Genomic DNA, 23,137 nt, shown 5'->3' with positions numbered 1-23,137 from the left:
ATTTCAGTAAACCATTTTAGGAATATGTGAGAAAAAATAGCTCATTTAGATAAAGTGCGATATATTCATAGAGCAATCAGTAAAATTTTGAAACATGGAGTATAACTATTTTTTGTGTAGTTAAAAAATGTCCGCCCTAAAGCTTAACAGATATAATCTTATACTCTAGTATTGTAGTAATTAATTATAACTAAAACACAAAACAATGTGTTAAGGGTAAGAATTTTCATATGGACTTTCGATTTTTCGCATGATGCAGCCTTTCATTCATTTTTTGCACCATTTTTTATTAACGTATGTAAAATACATAAGAATGTAAAGGTATTTCCTTCTTATACTTTCCCATATACCAGGCTAGCGTTAAACTACTATTGACATAAAAAAGCAATAGGAAATATATACGACACATGTACTTATGAATTGATGACTTGTTATACTAGAGAAAGTATTAAGTTAAAAACTGTCTAATACCTAGAAGAAAGAATGCCCAAGCTAATTTTTACCACGGTTATGTGTGCTGAATGATGTATTTGACGCCCTATAAATTTATGAAAAATTTAATTATTATCAGCGGATTTATATAACGCACGTTACTGACAACATAATCCCGGAATTACAATGTCCAAATGGTTTCATTCGAACGCGGAACGCGTGGACCAACTACGATACCGCATTGTCGTCGAACATCTGTGATTTGCTTAATTTTAAAGTGCGTTTATTTATTGTTTTGCTTTATATGTCATTTGTGTGCCGTAACTCATTTAGACCATGTGAATCTGTTGGGTTTAATTAAGAAAGTAAGAAAAATTTAAACGACCTTTTTTTTAATTTTATTACATCCAAAACTACCAGGCGTCTCCATAATTATTAAAAAAAGTGGAATCCTTCATTGAATTCTAGGTTTTATATTTTAAGTTGAAAATTACAGCGCATATGTTTCTTACTTGTAACATCTGCTTAAAACAGAAGGTCTTTGCTACCTTTGTTTATAGGGTGATTATTTTTATTTATGTTTGATGATTACGGCTTTTGAATGCCGCATTGTGATGGGTGATTATGTTTTACATAATAATTCATATTGCTGAAATTCTATATCTCTAATAATATACTCACCTTAATGCACGGATTATTATTATTTTTTTTCGACGCTCAAAACAATGTGTCAACCACGAACCCAAGGTGAAAGCTTTTGTTCGCTTCGTTAAAAAATCATCAACTACCAGGCGGCTCCATCACCTTGATGTGAAAGATGTCCAACGTTGTTTGGCTCTTTCGCTAACGATCGCAAATCTCAACGGCAACGAGCAAAGGTGCTACGGGTGTGGAATTGTTTAGATTTTCGTCACACATACACACACACACACGCACGAAAGCACAAACACATGCATATATTTTGGTGCCTTTTATTTTTATTCTGTTGTTCTCCATCATATCCGACTGGGTACCGTTTATGTTTTCTTTCGTTCCACGTGCTTACTCGTGCAAGGTTGTCCAAGATGGGCACGCTGCTGAAAGGTTGAAAAGAATATCACAGACCGATTTTACCTTTTAAGATGTGCTCCGGTAAATGTTGCCGTGAGTGACGCGTGCTGCTGTCTGCCAAATACCAAAGGCACATTCCGCGAGTAACGTTTCGTGCGCTGGCAAAAAACAAAAAAAAAACGGTTAGCATGCCTTTCTTTGTGTGGGGTGTTTGCGTGCGTATGGAACGGATTCAGGCATGGTTTACACCTGTACCGAGCAGCATTCTTTTCTTTAATCCAAATTGTTTCTCGCGTGTGTCGGGTGTTGCGGGTGAAGATGAAACGCGATGAAACCAGCTGAAATGGCGACACCGAGAACAAACGCCAGATACCCGAGTGACCCGAGAAGATGCACTTGAAATGTGTGCAGCACCGAGAATCGTCCGATGGACGAAGTCGTTTGTGCACAGCGCTAGCGGTAATAATCGTAAAATTGTTTCCGTACCAGTCCCAACGTAAACATAGTGTGACCCAATTTCTTTCCCCGTTGTTTCTTATGAGATAGTTTTTGGGGCGGAAAATGGCTCCGGATAGGGATATGGTCGTGAAGTCTGGACGGTGCTGTACGTGGCGGTTGGTACGCCAGTTACCTCCCAGGCAGCTGACGTAAGTGCAACGAAGGACACCAGTGCCGCCACCGTTGGTCCAGGGTGATTTTAGACAAACTCCCGTTTGCGCTGGCCAGCATCGCACGGTTCTTACCACTACCGACGAATGCTTTTAGCACGTTTTCCAGCATCGTCATCCTTACCGTTTGGTGCCTTCGTACAGTGGGAAAGACTGATACCGTCTCAGCTGGCAAAGTTAGTTCTCGACTCGTTCGGTAACATATGGAAAATTTAAAGTTTGTTTCGTACTTTCGCTTCGAATCCGGTATTGCTACCGGCTCGTGACCGAATGCTCGACTACGTTCGCTGTTTCGGGGTCACCACAGTAAGTGCTTCGGGATTGTCGTTTGCGTGTGAAACGTACAGACAAGTAAGGACTGGCTGCATGTACAAATGACCGTCATTTGTAAGGGTTTTCGAAATTTCGGGCTCTTCATATCGGACGCTGTACGGTAGTAGAAATGGCACGGATAAGTGTGTTTTATCCATTAGTGAAACGAACCAGCCCATTCTGCCTATTGCAAAGCAAAGTTTTACTAATGCGTATTTATGTGTTTCACTTTCTTAAAGCAGATACTTAGTGAAATGCAATTTTAATATAGTATGATATCAATGGAACCCATCTGTTAAGATCGGAAGCAATTTTTATTTATGGGCTTTTAAAGAGAAAACATTGTATGTAAATTTCCATCCAACATGGACGGCAATACACAAAAAAAAACAAACAAACAAAAACAAAACGACACTATATTACACTATTACTAAAGTCGTTAGCTGTTGCGGTTCTTTGCTCTCACTACAAACTATTTTTTTTATAGCGACTACGTGCCTGGAAACTAACCAAAACTGCTCCGAATGGCACAGGGCACAACAACAAAAAAGTGAAATATGGCTTGAAAGGAAATATATTCAACATGAACTCCTTATGCTGTTACATCTACTTTATGGGCTCTCGAGCCTGCTAGTGGTTGTTTGTGAATAAAAAAACATGTTGCGAACAACAAAAAAAAACAATAACAAATGGCAAAGGAGCGATAGGAGCTCCCGACTTGTTCGGAACGCAGCAGCAAAGACAGATGGGATTGTTCCGAAAGATAGTGACACGTTCTATGATGATGTTTGCAGCTTCCATCGTAGTGGCAACCAATTCGTTTGTATGGACGGGCAACAAACGAATGATGTTCTTCAGATCAGCACAACGACATGCTCGACAAGCTCTTTAAGGTGTGGCTTCAAACGCCATGCAGAAGTTGTCCTATCTGCCTGCATTCTGTTTTTTTTTGAGTGTGCAATATTAGGAAAGGCCCAGAAAGCTTGTCATTTGATGGGTTTGCACTTTAGCATGAAAGCTTCTCCTGACGGTGAGTACGCTCGCAGCATAATGGAAGTTTTCAAGAACTTTGTACCATGGCTCGTGCCGTACGCGCGGAATCTGACCCTGGTGCACTGGGCGTAAGTAAACTAAGCGGCAATGAAATTGAAGAATGTACGAAAATGTTGATAGGAAAAACACAATGCTAAGATAATGCCAAAGAAAAACAGGCACAATCTGAATTTATGCCGCCGTGCGTCCCCTGCCAGGGTGATGCTATGAAACTGTAAGTAATAGTGGAATGCATATTTCTTGCCAAACATCAATTTGTCATAGTTATTGCAACTTACCACTTGTGCGCTACTACAACAATAGTAACGCTTTCCGATGATTTCGTTGATGATTTTAAGAGCGACATAAAAAGCGCCCAATAGAGAGAGACAGTACGGCACAAAAGAACTCAGACTCATCGCGGTGACCGAAATTCCAACCAATAAATCATAATTTATGTCAGACGCATTGGGAACACACACTTTCCTCGGCTTATCACGGGTTTTTGTCTGGTTTTTATTGCCATGTTCAACCGTTGCCATTGAACTATGTTTGAAACACTAACGAGTAGTCTGACATTTCGTTAACATCAGGTAACGTTGTGCTTAACTTATTTATGTCAGTTTACTATTATTTCTGTGGTGTTAACGTAAGTAATGAGGCATTTTTAATGTAATGTTTTTATACAATTTAATCCAATTAAATGAAATGCGGCAGTATAAAGTTTAGTAGATAAATAAAGTTATAACAAGTAGCATTAGTTACAACTGTTTACGTAAAAGGGAAGCAGAAAAATAGAAGCAAAATAAAGTACAAAATTCAAGCAAGAAGGAAAGCATGTTCGTATCCATAGGGTAGTTTTAGCTTTTGTTTATGCAAAGTACTCAAAACATTCATTTACGTTTGCCCAACAATTTTTTTCTTCTTCTTTATAATGCTAACATTTGTTCTACAAAAAACGAATGAAAATTAACAGAGCTGTAGATGAGCAGAAAATGCAACAAAGTCAACCCGTACGTTGCAGATGAGAAAGATCCAACATTTTCGCTGGCAGAAATTTGTTTTTTGTTTAATTTTTTTTTGTTTTTGTTTAGGTACATCCCCAATGACCCATTTCGGCAGGGTTTTGGGCAGTGTTTCATGCGGAGTTGGAATGTGTTTGCGAAGCTGTTTATGTATGGAATAATTGAAAGCTCTAGTGAACGTTGGCTGTGAGAAGGCTGTAGCGAGATTTCGACATTTGTTTGTTGTTGGATTTACCGAGGTGTTTGACTTGTTCATCTTTTATTGCTAACCCGCTACACGTGAATGTGCAACTCGCCATACACGCTTGAACGCGAACAGCAATCAACAGAACGGCGTAGCAAAAGGTACTTGAGAATAGTAGAATGTGGGTTTTACTGCGTTCCTAAAACAACAAGCAAATTTGCGAACCGTTACGTCTCATAAAGCAGGTGGAATATTATGTATCGGCCCGTTAGCACTTGTTTATGATATAGTAAACACACTTAAGAGTTTCACTTTCAAACACATTTAAATTATTTCTTTCTGGTGTGTTAAAGCAACATTAAGTGCATGCTGGATTACACCTACACTAGCTTAATGGAATTGCATATAATATCTTGTGATCATTAATTAATATAATTATATGCGCCTGATTTAATTGGTAATTAAATTAATTATTTATAACTTATCTCATGTATAACTTTTATTTAAATAATGTTACGAAATATCAAGTAAAAAAAGGTACATTTGACACAGGAAATCGTAAGTAAAAATATTTAAGTTTTAAGCAAAAACAATTCACACCAGATATAAGTGATCGGGTGGTGGGTGGTATATGTGATAAACGACGCTGGTTCCACACGACAGGAACAAGGGTCAAATCCCGTCCGAACCGTTCCCCCATAGCAAGGGGTGACTATCAGGCTACGTGGTAAAATAAGTTTAGTGAGTCCAGAAATGTCCCGGCATGACCTTAGCTACCACAAAGTCAAGAAGAAAAAAACGATCAGTGATATATGGGTATTCTAGAAGGCTACAAGTCCACGAAACGACAACACGAGCCTATTGAAATATGATACAATACGAAAAAAATGCCCAAATGTTAAAAAAAACATAAATTCGAATTTGACACAGCTATGCGCTTAATAGGGCGTCTATTAAAGGCACCGTTGACCAAACAACGTCTAGAAAACATGGAATCTAACCATCAGAATATAGCATATTTCGCACACTGTTTTTCGCTGCTGATCATGGACGATATTTTATGAACTAACTTTAACCTACACACAGCCAAGCTCTATGGAAATTCAATAATAATAAAAACACCTAAACATACCATGGTTGCAAAAGGGCTTGGCATTGTATTTCCCATCTTCTGTCAGCTATGCATGAAGTTTTCGGACACATTTTTCCTTAGAAAGAGTACAAAAGCTTGGACTAGCGCTAGTAATAAACATCATCATCATCATCATCATCAACAGGCTAAAGCAAACAAAAGCCGGCTGGACCAAAAGAAAGAAAGGAAAAAAAGGATCATCAGAACGCGGGACCCAACTATGAGGGGTGCGCGCTTGTTTCGTTTGGTTCCGTGTTTTCCGGCGAAATAGCAATGTATTTCGGGGAATGGTTTGTAATTAAGGTCTATGGGGATGGTTTTCATTAACCGTTTTTTGTTTGTTTTCTTGTTTTGTGCACAATGTTGGACGAAGATGGACGAGGTGTGTTCGGAATGCTGTTATCAATAGTGTTTTGCAATATTTGCGTGGCAGTAGAAGTTTTTCGTGCTGTTTATCTATTTCCTTGTTGAAGCGTAGTGGGACATTTGTTTATATTTCATTACATCCAAACTAATGCACGGTCAATTTGCTGGTGCACGGTGTATTGCTGTAAGCGAATCATAAATTGAAATGTCCGGTAATATGTATGTCATCCCATCCGCCGTACCTGACGTCATGGCACTATTGATGGATAGTGAAAACGTCATATGAACATCACTCAACTACTCTCCACGCCCAGGGCCCAGACAATGTACAGTTTGAGGCGATGAGAGATACATTTTCCGACGGTTCCCACCCCTGGGGGGCAATGGTGTCTTCGTCCTTTATGTGGGTGCGCGGTGAGTGTGTTTTTTCGGTACTATCACACGATCATCTCCTCACGCTAACCACCTTTGCATGTGTTGCCTCCCCGACGGTGTATGTGCGTGCCAGTAAGTACACACCCCCGTGTGTTGTTGGCGAGAAATAGCGACCATTTTACCAGTACCACACTCGAGTTGAACAGTTGTCAAATGGTGACAGCGTGGCGGCACAGGACGGTTATTGTAATGTTTATTTTCTATATGCTAATGAGATGAGCGCTTCGTCTCCGGTTCGGGCGTCGGGACAGTTTGGGATCTGAGAATAGATTTTCCATTTTCCATTCGCGGGCGGGCTAAGTAACGCCGGCGGACGACGGACAGCATTACATTCGATGTGCCACGCGCGCTCACGATGGCTATCGGAATCGTCTTTTGACAGGTCAGTCGAACGTAAGGACAAAGTATGGAAAAATATGTGCCTCGTTTATGTGTCGTTGTGTCGAAAATGTCGAATGGAAATTGATTTTGGGAAAGATAATAAAAATTTAGCATGAATTTTATTTGATTACTTAAAGTGTCGATAAGCAACAGGTAAAGCTTACCTTTCTACCTTTCAAGCGTTACACTCACGATAACCACAAACATAACGCAGCATGATAGGGCTTCTACCTAGTTCTGTTTTTATTGGGCATCATCTGAGAATCACTTGAAATTTATTGAGTACGGCTGCAAGCATTGTTCGACGGGGGGCTCAGTAATGCTCATCGTTTACTGTGTGGCTATCAAATCAAGGGATTAGATTAACGGCCTCATGAAGATTTAATAAAAACTTTTAAATCATTTCCACTTCTCGGGTTCCAACACTAACACCCAGCAAAGGTTGATTATAGTTCTTCTTTCTTTTACCTACGAACGATGTAGTAAAATGAGTTACAATATCTACAAAACCAACTCCGATTGTGTTCTTTGGTGGTTGTGTGGCACACAACACCGGAACGAGGCGTGGTAAAGCTTTAATTAACAGATCCACCAGTGTCGAAAGCGAACTAATTCGTTATGCTTTCCACATCGCCATCGTGTGGCACAGATTGTTTGTTCCGTAAAGGTAAACCTATTAGTGTACTGGCGCCATGCTATGCGACCCGAGGGTAAACATCAGTTCCGATCTCTGGATCGACGTCCGGCGACGGTATTATCTTTGCCGGAAGATAAAATTAAAGTTACTAAGCTGATACTCCCCCCCCCCCCCCCAAACAGGTGGTTTTACGGGTTTTAATTTAATGAACACGTTGCGCGGCCCTACAAAAAGCCATTCGCCCAGTCAAATCTTGATAACGCTTTGTACGGTTGCGAAGCATCCGTGGCTGGGCTGGGTATGGTGGAAATGGTGGAAATTATGAGCATTGCATTGCTATACTGTGGGGGAAGCGAAAGTTGGTGGGAACAGAAGTGCGAATGTGACGCCAGCGCTATGGATTTTCTCGGGTTTACAGGTTCGGTGTCATAAATCTTGCCCCGGGGTGACATAAGGCGACTGTTGCACAATCGTGCCGTACCGGAAGCCAATTCCGGATCATCGGTGTAGGTCGGTCACCATCGCTGGATGGATCGATTGCACGTGACCCAGTTTGTTGTAACGGACATTGCTGAAATGCTGCTGGTGTGTGTGTGTGTGTGTGTGTCATTGCGTGATATTTTTTTTGTACCCATCGTTGATTCAAGCAAATGGAAAAATATTGTTTGGATGATACGAGCTTGAACAAGCGTACAGTGTTATATGGTGAAGCATTAAATTCTCTCGTGACTGACAAAACAAAAAATTCCAACTCGGACACTTGAAACAGGCGCCCGTAAGGAGTGTTTTCCAGCGCCCCAAAATGTAACCACTACACGTGAAACGCAATTTATGTTTATTTTCCAAACGAGCCACCCACGTTCTGAAATTATTATCGCCAATTCGCTGTAAACGGCTGTAGACAAGAAGCAAAAAAAAAAATACACAGATAAGCAGCTCACTTAAGTGGGTCGATTGAAAGTTTCTATTTGCTTCTACAATTTGAAGATTTTCAATCACGTTTTTTTCTTCTTCTTGTGCTCGTTCGCCAGTCGATAAAACTTTCCAATAGGGTTCTACGTATACGCATCTTCCTTGTTTTGTTGTGGTTGTTGATACGTGCAGCAAAAACCGATTTTCTCATAAATATCATAAATATTTAATAACCACTTTACTCGCGAGGCAATAAAAATATGAGAGCTATCGAAAACCGTTGGTCACAGTTGATTTGCGAAGCGTTTAGCAGCAGTTTTAGTCCAGTTGCAATCGCTAGCGGTGTGCAATTTCGTTTTATTACCTTTTTCGAAAATTTCTTCAAACTTTTGACGAAATGTCGAATGGAAATGGAATTTGCCCGTTTCCCATTATTCTGTCGCCTGTGGTAATCACAGCAAAAATTTAGGATCTCCTGTGGCATTTCAAGATTCACATTGTTTGCCGGGCTAGTGGCGCTGTTGGTCACAGTCAATCAGGCTGCCAGTCGATCTGTGTGTTTGTAATCGATTTATTGAATCACGACGGTAGTTCTGTGGAATGTGATGAAATTCCCGAATGACAATGAAGTTTTCGGCGAATGCGGGCGGTCCACCGCAGGGCATTTCGGCAAAAACCGCCACTCCGATGCAGGGCCTGAAACGCAAACGATGGCAAAATTAGTCGCAACTAAAAGCCGGGACAAATATGGATAGGCAAACAAACAAGTTTTCTCACTTTTCGATTGCTTGATGATGTGCGCAGTGAAGTGGAGAAGCCATGTTTGCCGTAGGATTGTTTAGATTTCGGTACGCTTCGCTAGTTGATGGAGGGTTCTCTGCCATTTTAGTTGTACTGCAATTGGGTAGGATATGAAATGATTTCAAATGTTCGAAGTAATGATTGGGCTCGACATGGGATGTAAATCTTATTATAGTTGTACAATGTTAACGATTTTTAGCACTTCATTTAAACGATATAACCAACAGTCACTATTATAATGTCTAGAAAATAATTGGAAGTAATAAGTGACTACGAGAGGAAATACTTTGAAATTAAAAAAAATAATTTCCAAATTGAGTTGATTCTACAACATACAGTTTGAGATTTATCAACATTTTGTTATAAATCGAGAGGATATGAGGATAGTTGTTGATCGTCGTAATATTTTATTTTACAGCAAGTATCACTTTAACTCCGTATTAATACAGCATACTGTATTACTATGGTTGACATTTAACTTCAATAGTACGATTGCTTCAATTTATTCATTTGTCTGTTCTTCCTACCATTAGTGAATTTTACGTACAAAATAGCCTGCGTAATTATGTGTGTAATTAAATTAAAAATAACAAAGAAATGTTTCTTACAATGAAAGTAAAATTCAAATAAAAAAATAGAAAATGAATTGAAAAGGAAAAATAGATTTCAATTGATTAACTAAGTTTGTTTAAAAAGAGGAACACTTTTGATAAGTATCTCTATGATTTCATTTGTTTGTATAATTTTTAAGGTAATTAAATTATTAAAATATTTAGCGGTGTTATAATTTTGATAAGGACAGTGTATGTACTAATTTTAATCTGATTCAACATTTTGCATTGTGTACGTAAATTATCAAAATAAGCATGTCCATATGCGGGTGAGATTAGTTTTGATTCAATTTTTTTTTGCTTAGCAATACGGCCATGAATAAGAAAAAAATCATTTTTGGTTGTTTGTATTTCCAAAGTAATGTTTGTGGAAAATTTGCATGGTTGTAAAGTATTTAAAAAAATTGAAATTCATACAGATTTGGATGATTTTCGGCTTTATTCGTTTATAATTGTCTGGCCCTATCTCAATATTTATGTAAAAGGATTTTTTTTTTAATTTCTTTTATTTCTCATAATTTTATTCATCTAACGTACAAAATGCTCCTGTGTATATATTCTTAATTTTGTAGATATGAAAACAAAACTCAATAACTATCTAGATTATACAAAAAAATAGTTTCGCAATTTCTCAGCCGATCAAATATTTGCCACGAGGAAAAAAGCTTATTTGTGCAGTTTTAGAAATAGAAAAGCCGAATAAAAACTGATCATGAGTATGTTTTATAATAAATTTATAGCATAAAGCAATATTAATACTTTGAAAATTTTTTTGTACCCTTCGGCACAGCTATTGTACATTTACTTAACATTACTGGAATAGTTTGTAAGATCTTTTCGCTTATCGATGTGAGTAATGGAACCTGCGGCACTGCGCGATACTAATTTGCCAGAAACCCCTGTAAGAAATGGGAGCAACTGAACATGTTCGGTACCAAATGAATTAAGGGTGCCAGTATCTCACAAACCAGACAGTAATACTATCTCCTCTGCCAGATGGTCGTACGAACGGAAGAAAAATCGCAGTTCCATGTCGTTGCCAACGGCACCCAATTACACATACACATACAAGCACCCACCCACATACGACCCATTAATGCGCACAATCATGTGTACACGGTCCTCATTTGGCGCTGGGGCAGTACCGGACGATCCGACGTGAAGGATACGAAAGCGCCAACCGCGTACCGAACTTAACCTATTATTTACCATTTATGATTGATTATCCTTGCGTGTTTCGAAAGACCATTTCCAGCGGCCATTTAATGTGCAACGGTAATCATTTTAAATTGCATGTAAATCCCGAACGAAACCGTTTACGGTACCCGTCCCCCCCGTCATCGTCCCCGGCCACCGGAAGTGGGGCGTTATTTTTAGCGAAAACCGATTCCGGACAGTATTTGCGAGCAATCGGTGCGCATTTGTGTCGCGTATCGAACGACAGCTGGGTTGGGTGGCGGCGGGTTCCAATTGTTTGCTTCTTGCTGGATCGATGATGGTGATGAAGTTGGTGTTGCTTAACGTACGTACCGCGGGCCTATCTGCTCGAGCACGAAAGCGAAGCTAAACAGTGCGTCAGGTTTATCATTTGCCGGACACTGTTTACGCTCTGGATCACCAAGAAATCATGCAAAATGCAAGCACGGGGCACAGTGATTTAGTCTATTTTTAAGAACAAAGACCGAGTAAAATGGCAGCAGTGGTTTTATTCGCACAGAAAAATGGGAAGAAAGTAAAGAAATTGTTGATAAACACAAACTCCGTAACCAATAAACAACAATGCGCACTAGTTGCACGTAACGAGAGCAAAGGAAAATAATATACGTATGTATGTACACCATCAATCAACAAACAATTGCATTAATCGACTTTAACGATTGTTTGCTGGCATCTTCAACTGGTCGTGGATGCTGCTACTCGCTAGAAGAATACCATTCAAACTGCAACTTAATCCGATTTGAAAGCAATTCCACATCAGCCGCCACCAAACCGCTTGTGCTCGGATGCAAATGAATAAAGAGTGAAGTTTCACCTCGCAGTCACTTTGTCAGGACAGGAGATATTACATTACGTTGGCGTCTATTTGCACTCCAGCTGTTAGCAACCGGCAAATTGTTTCCGCAAGTTCACCAGAACATTATACGCAACTGTACAGGAACGGAAGCTCTGCCGTCAAACCCCGTTCACATTACAGGGTTGACTGTACGTCCGGTTCTATTGATTTCGAGGCAAAAGGGCTCCCAATTAACCTTTAGTCACCGACGTGGTGCACACAATACCAGCTGGTTGTAGTAAAGGTGAATCGCACAGCTGGGATAGACAACGAGAAACTAATTAATTTCGATGACTGAACCGGTGAATGTTGAATGGTAAAAGATGTAGCAATTGAGACCATCAAACAATGGTTTCGCCCCAACCGTATTCTTTAGCAGAAAGAAAGGGCAACGTCGATTGTCGTCCGAAAGGAAGGGATGCTAAACCTTCGCAAATAAAGCATTTCCCGTGCTAACCGCCAAATTGTGGGATGAAAGAACTCTACCATTGCGAATCATTTAACGGTAGGTAATAATCAACTCATAATCAGATTCTTACAGAACTTTCCGGGTGGTATTTTATCATGCTTCTGCACGTAACAATAGAAGCGTACCGGTGGGGTGTCGATTCCAATAAAATATATTGGAACACTTTAAGGCTGGAAAAAGCAATCAGCTTACGGTTTCCCAATTATGAATATTATGCAAAAGGATGCTACCCGCCCAGGCATTTTCCTGGGAAGCTTTAGTGGTTCTGTCGTCGAATAATTAGGAAACCATTAACCGTGCGTCTGATGGTTTGAGAATTCGATGATCTGAATTCCCTTAAGATGGGTATTCAAATATTCCTCATTAACATTTTTTTATTTTACTTTTATTTTCTTGCAGAAGAATTATTACACAGTAAAGACATAATGTTAGAATAATGGTGTTTTCTTTCTCTTTTTTTCTCATTTCTTACTCAGATCAAGCTACGATAACGAGCAGAATATAAACAAGCATTACGGCAGATTCGGAATGGCATAGAAAGGAACAAAATTTAAAACATTGGTGAACAGTTTAAAAAGCACACGGTAGTTTGAACTAAAATCACCATGGAGGAGGGAAATACAACGTCATTCGTTCTTCTTGGAGGGTACGATTCGTTAATTGACCAGAATGTATCTGCATTCGGCATTTACCAAGCGAACAGTGAACCGAACGACACGTTCATGGGTAACTTCACCTGTCCTCCGACAGACATGCCGACGACCTACTATCTGTTCATGTTCCTGTACGCGGTCGTTTGCCTCGTCGGTGTGCTCGGCAACACGCTCGTCATCTATGTGGTGCTCCGGTTTTCCAACATGCAAACCGTCACCAACATGTACATACTGAACCTTGCGATCGCTGACGAATGCTTCCTGATCGGGATACCGTTCCTGATTGCCACCATGCATATGAAGCGGTGGACGCTTGGTGGTGCCATGTGCAAAGCGTACATGGTGAGTACTTCCGTCACACAGTTCACATCGTCGATTTTCCTGTTCATCATGTCCGCTGATCGGTACATTGCCATCTGTCACCATATCTCGTCACCGAAATATCGGACGCCGCTGGTATCGCGCATAGTGTCATTGCTGGCATGGCTCGCATCCGCCCTGATCATGCTACCGATAATGATCTACGCCGATGTGATAGAACAGAAACCGAACACCTACTCCTGTCAGATACTGTGGCCCGAAACGCACGGCCATCTACCCGGGTACACGTTCACCCTGTACTCGCTGATACTGGGCTTTGTGATTCCGCTTTGCTTCATCATGACCTTCTACTGTCTGGTGATACGTAAGCTGCGCAATGTCGGTCCCAAAACGACGGGAAAATCTCGCGGCAAACGGCGATCCCATCGGAAGGTAACGAAGCTGGTGCTGACCGTCATCACCGTGTATATCCTCTGCTGGTTACCGTACTGGATATCGCAGGTAGCACTGATCACCTCGGACTTCGAAACATGCAGCACAAGGCTGGATCTGATACTGTTCCTACTGGTGGGTTGTCTCGGCTACATCAACTCCGCCATCAATCCGATCCTGTATGCATATCTGAGTGAGAACTTCAAGAAAAGTTTCCTAAAGGCCTGTACCTGTGCCGCACGGGCTGAAGTAAACGCACAGCTTAAGCTGGAGAACAGCGTTATGCCGAAACGCTCACGCACGCGTACCAACTCCGACACTACACAGTTAACTACCGGTTCCAAGGTGCAGCATCGATTGCTAGTGGAACCGACAACGACCGCCACCACTACTACGACGGCGGCCTCGTGTGTATCGTCTCGCAATCCTAGTCCCCCTCCCGCACAACCACAGCGAAATAATCATCTCCTTACCGTACCTGGTACACCGGCCTGTGCATCCACCAATGGTAGTAGTATCAATACGTACAGCAACCATACTAATAACAATAATAATAATGATATCACTACCACCAATCCAATCAATGGCAATCCCAGCAGTGGAAAGAGTGGAAACCATTCTACCGATTCTTACACCGTAAATCAAGAATTGACCGTTCCGTGTGGAAACGGTTTGGACGAACAGCTTGTTAAACTAACGTAACTCGTGCAGAGGGTAGGTTCTGGATCACATGCGCCATAAGAGGTTAGGATAATATAATTATTTATTTTTTTCAAGCTGAACTCATAGAAAGTTTTGCCAGTAATTATAGCAAGAATGTCTCGAACATTCGAACAACACGGGAAAGTTTGAACCAGATTTCACTAAGCTGATACAGCTGATACACTAGCGTACGAACAAATCTAGAATCGAATACATTACAAACTTTGTTATATAAACATTGCCAAAATGAAGAAAACACAGTAAAAAGGCGAAGCTGTTCGAAGCAGGAATGGTAAGCAAAACTTATTTATGTGATAAATTAATGTTAACGATGTCACCAACTATGACAAAATGCATGTTTTTTTTTGTATTAGCTTAAGATCAGGTTCCTTCGATCCTTCTGCGACGATTCCATGATCGCTACAATCTTTTCGGATGCGTTTAACAGTTTTTTTTCACCCGTCTCCGCCGCTACCGATCGTGCGTGATCATGCGTCAAATGATGGGCAGCGAGCCAATGGACACGCCGTGCGTAATAGCAGTGGTTGGTTTTACCCTGTCCGGTTTGCATGGAGTCAGATGTGTGATGGGAATTTTGCTTCCTCGATTCTGCCGCTCCGATAGTAAATGGGGGAACCAGTTTTGATGGATGACATGCTGCATCTCATGCATCGCAGCAGAGTACACAATCCCTTCCTTTTTGGACGATTCGGGACGGAATTCGGTTACACAAACTTGAGCTCACGAATTCCGTACCAAGCGCTGGTGGCATGCGGCAGAATCGAAAGAAGGATCCAGCAGCACATATATACCATCAAACAAAAAAAAAAAAAATGAGCACAACATCTTTCGAAGTTATAGCACTTACAGGCATAAATTACGACCACGATTACTGGGATGATGATGATGTTGATGATGGTGTTCATTGAGTGCCTTGGTAGCACGTGAAATATTTATCGCTTTTATAAATGGGGTCGAGCGGGTTTAAGCTATGCGGATTTGTTTAATTTATTGATTGAGATAGAAATTTTTATCCCCTTCCCTCCGTGTGTATGCGCGTGTGTGTGTGTGTATGTCGGTTTTCCCGCGCAACTCACGTCCAAAAACTTCAAATAACCTATCGAACTTTGCCATTCATTCCCCCGGTTCGCTATGTTTACGTGCGATTGAGGTTTCGATGGGTTTCGATTAAAATTGTTTGATTGAGTTGTGCCGGCGTTAGGTTCGATCAAATGCATTCATCATCGAAATTCATCGCATGGTTAATGGAGGTTTGTTTGGGGCGGAATTCCGACTTATAGTAACAGCATTTGAAAAAAAAGACATTAGTATTTCGTATCGCTGTCCGGACGAATTACAGCTGGAAGCGTCCAATCGGTCGTGGAGAGCCATGTGAAAGCGAGAAGAAGAAAGGAAGGTAGAACTTTGACAGTTGGAATGTTTCGTTTGCATGTTTATGGGACGTTGAAATATATGTTTATCATCGAACGGGGTTATAGTTAAGCGAGGAGGTAGATCAATTAAGTTAGTGCATCATCACACTTCATCATACTAATAAGCCAACCACACTTGTTGGTGTTGAGCCAATTTCGAAAGATGTTGCCCTGGGTGGTTATTCGAGCGCATTCGAAAAGATTTTAAAACATGGATGGAACAAACCTGTTTCTGTTTAGTCCAAACGTACGGAATCAGTGCCAGGGGGATTAGATGTAATTTTAATAGCCAATGTTTCCTCCCCGCTACGGTGTGTTATGAATTAGCGTGCGTCGAAACCCAACGAATAGGTTTTTACATTTCTTAAACCAAAGCCATACATAAAGGGAGCTAGTGGGTAATTAGATCATCTTACACAGTATTGTATTTTTTTAGAACGATAAATCAAACCTAAAAAACTTCGTACATTGTGATTCAGATTTTATCGACAAGGTGGTACGAACAATTCGGTGTATGTGTGAAGCTGTTTTCCCCGTAAGGAAGTTTCACCGAAGACCGGGAAACACACTGTTGAAACAATAAATTGCGTTTTCTTTTTCTACATGAAACGAACGAATAATGGATAATACATGCGGCATTCATACGAAGGGTACATGGGCAGCGGGTAGAGGATTTGGCCGATTGCCGTTCTCTTGTATTCGAATGGAATATATTTCCCCTCCTTAAGAAAACAATATCAAACGTCTGTACCGAATTTAATAATATTTCATTGAATGGAATAAATGCTGTAATAAGGACGTAATAGTTTTTGGTGTGATATTTGTTTTTTTTTCTTGGTATTTTGAAGTAGTTCTGAAGCAGGTAAGTTTTTGTTTTTTTTTGATGAAAATTGATGTAACGTTGTTTATAATAAGTAAGTATGTTTTCGGGGTTCTTTACTACTCTGTGCTATGTTCCTTCAAGGAAGCAGAATTTAACGAATTTCATTATCTAAACAACCTTCATCATCTCAGAAAAGTTTTGCTAATGCATTATATTCTTGATTTGCGTGCCGGATTATTCGTATGTCTTGTACCGGAAGTATTTGGTTTCAGTTGGACCACATTTGTTCCCATACAATTTCTCTCTCATATCCTTGCCTAAACGAAAGGATCAAAACGAAACCATTAGGGCATGAAATTAACTAATTACTATCAGTATTTCGTCTGAAGCATTCCACTAGACAGGATTGAAATAAATTGGATGGCTACAAAATCCCTTCCGATTCTCCGTTTCTACTCGACTGGCTTCCGGTCGGTTCGCAAGTTGCAGCTACTACCATTGGGTGACGATTTATCTTCTTCTGCACGTAAATTACCGGCTCGCATTAACCGGCGACGTATGTACATTGCGAAGGGATGTGACCGTGCTGGCGGATTCGAACGAAACTGTACGAATAACTTTGATCGTTGACTCGTAACGGCATGTGCCCAGAGATCTCTGCACCGTTCACGCATAGTTTGGCGATTGATCATCCCGAAAACCTTGATATCAGCCGAAAATAGTACGCAAACGCTTGCATTCCAGCATCCTAGCTGTAAAGCATGCGTGTGATTAATTCCGATGAATAAGTTTCATAAAAGGCAGGAAGCACTGTGCTGTCGCTTCCAAGATAAGAATGTCACGTATCTTATTTCACCAGCACAATCAAAGCGTTACACGTTAGATGTAAGATAAATAGCGTGCGTAAGTTACGCCGTTACCAAATTTGGCTATTTGTTTGGGCATTTGGGTCAAAGACATTCATGTGTTTATGTGACGCAGCTCATTCGTTTAATTTATGGTTTTGGCTTGCAGTATTTAGGTGTAGAAAAATGTGAGATAATTGTTATTTTTTGTGTTACGAATGTATTTTTTTTTATCCCATTTAAAACAAAAAAAAATATGTGGAAATATGTGGCACCGTTTTGTAATAACGTGGTTGCCTGCATTTCACAGCCAAACAATACGGATAGGTCGATTAGTCACGTGCAAACCGGATAGGAAAACGCACATACAAACCATATGGAATTGAATGGGAAAGCTTACCTAGCAATGCACACCCCTTTTTGCAAATTACACTTAATGTACACGACACGACGGGAAATGTCACGCAATGTTAACACTAGGGAAGGGAATGTATTGCTTGCATGGAGCCGTGTCATAAACATGTTGTAAAATTTATAACCATCACTCATATTGATCATTAAGCAGAATGGTAATGGGCTAATGTTTATGCAAATAGTGCAATAACCGTGCGCGAATGTATTTTAAACAAGACTCCAAGGTATAATTTGAAAAAGAATTTAAAATAAAAAATCAATATAATTTCAAAGTTGAAAATGGAATACATAAAATAATATGTCTCACCAAGCTGTAATTTATTACATTTAAATCTCCCGTAGTGCACAATAAGGAATTGATTAAGAAATTTAATTAACATGACACAAATTCAAACAATGTAACATTTCTTGTAATAGCATATCCCTTCCAAAACATGAAATAATTGTTAGCAATAATGGTCTCACTCACATTCAACCCACAGCAATATTCAGTAAAACTTTTTCCTTTTACCGCTGTAACAGCAACAGAAAAAGTGCATCAAAATCAATGTATGATTTATTTTTCGAAACCCGTCCAGCAGCTCAATCGGGTAGCTGCAGAACGTCATTCCGAAATGGCATGCCATTAGTCTGCAAAGTTTTTCATCGGTTTCAGCCATTCAGATGGTGAAAGGGTGGATTTCGACCGACAGTACGATTTGCCCCACCAGTCCAATTAATACCGACCCGCAAGCGGTATGCAGTGCCCCGCCCCCCGGTGCAACGGCATTCCATTGCAAACGGGATCCGGACCGGGGGTTTTCCAAAAGTGTCAAGTGTGTGTCAATAAAGTCATAATAACCTTGCCAGCTGGAAATAATTGCCCCTCTGCAAACTTTACGTGTTTATCTTTCTGACACGACGCTACCGACACCGAATTGATTGGATTAATCCGGCGAGAAGCGCCTAGTCGGTATGCTGCAGCTTAGACCTGTGCCGGTGCTGTGATAGTGCGGTGTGTCAGCATCGGTCGTCACCGTGGTTGTGTGGCGTTGTCGACGGCGGCGAATGCGATTCGCTGGACGTGGCATGCGGCAGGAGCAGCTGTAGCATCAGCACCAGCGTTGAAAGTTTCCCCCGAGAGGATGACCACCGATATTGAACGATATTGCAGGCAATATTGATTCAACCAATTGGATAGGATCAATACTTTTATTTCGTTGGCTTGTCATTGATTTTCTTACCATCGCGAACAGGAACTGTTGCGGCTTGCAAACGAAAGAAACCCGGTGGACAGTTGTACCGACATGCATTTGAATCTTTTTCAACAGTTGAATACTACGATGCACTATAGGACAAAGATGGTCAAAATCCATTTTTTTAATTATTTTAAATTGATACTCCTCTTCCTCCTCCTCCTCCTCCTCCTCCTCCTCCTCCTCCTCCTCCTCCTCCTCCTAATATCAATATCAATCCTATAGCTAGATATGATTTTCTTTTTGCAATGTTATAACTCTGTACTTGTTTTGTTGAACATAACGATTTGTTAAAGAAAGCCATAATAATTTGGTTTGGTTTTCTTTCGGTCTTTTCCACCTTTGGTCATATTTCTCAGCATATCATTGCTATTCTCTCTCTCTCTCTCTCTCTCTCTCTCTCTCTCTCTTTCGCTCTCTGTTTTTGGCTTAACGGCCTTAAAAAAGGTCATGGCGGCCATTTCTGACTTACTAAACTAATTTTTCCACGTAGCCGGATAGGCAGTCCTTGCTACGGGGGGACACGGTCCGGATCGGATTAATTCCCGGCCGTTTATCACATACACGACCATATGCTTCTTCTTCTTCTTCTTCTTCTTCTTGGCTTAACGACCTTACAGGTCACGCCGGCCATTTCTGGATTACTAAACTTATTTTACCACGTAGCCGGATAGAATACGGGGGAACGTTCCGGATGGGATTTGAACCCGGTCCCTGCCGTGCGGACGGGCGCCATTTTTCACATGCACCACCGGACCGCTACCAATGATGCCCCTATGATGCGATGATATAATATGTATAAGTAATATTATTACTCTTCCATTGATGCATTTAGATATATGACCAAAGTTTGCACGATTTTGAGCAGAGAAGTATTTGCCATTTATTTTTATTTTATCGACTATTCATTTGGTAAACAATATTTAAAAGTTAAATATAAACAATAATAAGCAATATATAAAATGCTTAGTAGTACATGATTTTACTATCTCATCCAAATAGTTCTTACATGGGTACGAACTCTGATTAACTTGCACTGATAAACAATAAAATGATGAAACAAGCCTTACATGTCTTGAAGATTGTTATGTCTCAAGCAAAAAGAAGAAGATAAATGTTGTTTAAAAACGGGATTTGGTTCGTAATTGGATGGGCTTGCCATATTTTTATATTTTTCTTCGCAAGCAGCAGTATAAATGGTTAAAAGTGTAAGAAAAAACTGTACAAAATTGCATTATAGCAAAAATAATTAATTAATTAATTAAATAAATAATTAATAATAATAACATAATTATATATTAAGTGTATAGAATAATAAAAGTAAAAGTTCAATGTGGGTAACATTTCATGACCACCGCTTCTTTCGAACCATTCCATAGTGCGTTGCAATGAAGCTCGAGGAAAGTGAACGGAGATCAGCAAGTGCACAAATCTGGGGAGTTTGTAGATGTGTTTTAACTTTGTCTTTTCTACTCATCTGCTTTTCCACGACCGAGTGTGGAACCGGGTCGGTCCGTTTTTGCAAGCGTCAAAGCTGTTTATCCAACTCATGGCCGGCTTGGCGACGATAGAAGGTTTCCCGGCCATTTGTGCCACAACAGCACTTCATGGGATGCGTTTTGCAGTTGGGGGTAAATCGTCGTCGGTACGCATCTACAAAAGCGAACGAGAATGCTGCACAGGAAAGCGAACGAAAGCGATATCCGATAAGAAAACAATGGTACTACTGACCGGTAGTGAATGTCACAGGGAATGTCTACCTAGAATCGGGAACGGCTCCATGCCGAGCGGCTCGCCTGGCACAAATGGGGTGAAACGAATGTGGGCAAGATTTACATTCAGATTGATATCCTACGGTTTCGCTGTTGAACAATACAAGCAGCAATTGTTAATCTAACTTTTGCACGTGCTGTTTAGCAAGTTTGAAAGATTTGCCACATCAAGCAAACTTAACGGAGGTCTTTTGCAATTCCTACATAAAAGTTTTTCAAGTTTTTATAACTTTCTTGTTAATGAGTGTCATTATATCACTGCTATTTATAGCCTACGGGTTTTTTTGCATTTAAAGTTATAGTATTCTAGCTCAACAAAAAATTGAAGATTTGTTTGAAATTCTAAACATACTTGAAAATTGAATACGGCCTATCTAAAACACGGCAAAAACCATTTTACCAAAAGCATATTTCTCAGCATGACACATCCCTTTGGTCAACATTTCCCGTTCGGTTCGGATGCAACAAGGTGAAAGCCAGCCCAGTTCACCGTCCCCCGGTATGTACGTCCGGATGAAAGTTAGAGCTACATTTCAGATCGTATCCGTGCATCGTCGGAAGCCTGATGAATGGGGCCGTTTTGCATTATTAAGGTAGCACAACCCACTCTCATTATCGCTGTCAGGGATGCATATCAATGCAGCCGCGTTGATCCGTACCATGGTTTGAACACGGTTGCAGGACGCAGAACCAAAACAGGAAGACATAAAAAACCATCGCATTGCAAACGAACGAACGTGCGAGTAAATTTGTGGCATAACCTCACGAATGCCGATGGAAATGTTCCATGTAATCTGTGTGCGTGGTGTGTGTGTGTGTTTTTTTTAACCTTTTCATTTCACTGTACCACAAAACTTGCTTAGGATGAAAACTGATGATAAGCTTAGCGTTATTCGTGTAATTTGCAAACCCTTTTGTGAAGCTTTCTTAGCGGGACGGCTTTTGTTGTAAATAGGTACTTTAGACTCCTCGGCAAGGGTGCTGGCATATCGGCTTTTCTGTGCATGACCCTTGCCACAGAAACAAGGACACGTGGAAAATTGAATGCAACGGTAGATTTAAAAAACTAGCGGAAAAGAAAATGCAGCGAAAAACTTAAAAGCCGGGAAATATTTTTTTTCCCAAAGCTTTCATGTGCTTGCGTATGCATATGCTAGGTATTGCTCTACATTGCACCTTAACGAGATGTTATGCATTGTAATGATTTTCGCAACACGGCAAAATGGTAACTGAAGTATCGCCACAAGATGGTGATCGTTAAGGCAACGAATGGAAAAAGGCCGGAAAGTAGAAATTATTCCACCCAAGCGGTAGCGATTATTTTGCTTCCAAGTTTTTCACCGACCTGGACAGCATGAATCAGTGTGGTGTTAATCCAGTAACAAGTGATTGTGCTGAGTGAGGAAAAATTTGCGGTTGATAGTTGTGGGCTAAGTAAAACTTTTGCCACTTGTGGGTGTTATTGTGCACGGGGGTGTGTGTGTGTGTTATTGTTTCTTTCGTCTGATAGTTGGGAATTAAATTAAACTTGTTTAAGTGGTTATATTTAAGTTGTGACGTTTACTTTACGTTTTCCATATGATCTGTACTAATAAATGTATTCTATTTTTTTGGAATATCTAGTTTTGTATATATGAAAAAGTCTACACTTAAAGGTATGATTACTTACATATTTTTATTATTTTTATATTTTTTTTTTTGCATTTTTAACAAACAGTTTCTAAAAGGTCATAACCAGAAGACTTTGCTGAATACAATTTCTTTTATTAATATATTTAGTTTATTATATTTATTAACATTATAACTACTGAACCAGTAATTTTTAATTGGAATGCTTAAAATTAATTACGATAATGTTTGGAGAATTCTTTGCAATAATGTATTTTTTAAATAATTTTAAGAAGATTATAATTTTACATTCGTTTTGATATTTATTAAAGCTCACGTTTGAATTGTTGGCTTTAATGTTTATAAACCATAACCAGAAAAAATATTAATTTTGAACAG

At 40.1% G+C, this 23,137-nt stretch overlaps 1 protein-coding gene across 5 annotated transcripts in view; it reads left to right on the top strand.

Moving 5' to 3' along the window:
- Nucleotides 1-16,844, top strand: part of LOC125769604 (somatostatin receptor type 2-like) — a 33,114-nt gene extending 16,270 nt beyond the window's left edge. For 2 of the 5 annotated variants that reach the window (XM_049438368.1, XM_049438370.1), the window contains exon 2: nt 12,977-16,844. In XM_049438368.1, coding sequence (XP_049294325.1) covers nt 13,106-14,608 — 1,503 coding nt within the window. In that variant the 5' untranslated portion in view covers nt 12,977-13,105 and the 3' untranslated portion in view covers nt 14,609-16,844. Of the gene's footprint in view, nt 1-3,604; nt 4,865-10,296; nt 12,537-12,976 lie in introns of those variants that run through there. The other 3 variants (XM_049438371.1, XM_049438369.1, XR_007419064.1) reach the window with 3 other exon arrangements.
- Nucleotides 16,845-23,137: the final 6,293 nt, after the last annotated feature.

The sequence above is a fragment of the Anopheles funestus genome, chromosome 3RL (genome assembly GCF_943734845.2).
Source record: "Anopheles funestus chromosome 3RL, idAnoFuneDA-416_04, whole genome shotgun sequence".
Lineage (NCBI taxonomy): Eukaryota > Metazoa > Arthropoda > Insecta > Diptera > Culicidae > Anopheles > Anopheles funestus.
Note: the sequence above shows the minus strand (reverse complement) of the source record. Positions and strands in the feature narration are given on the sequence as shown.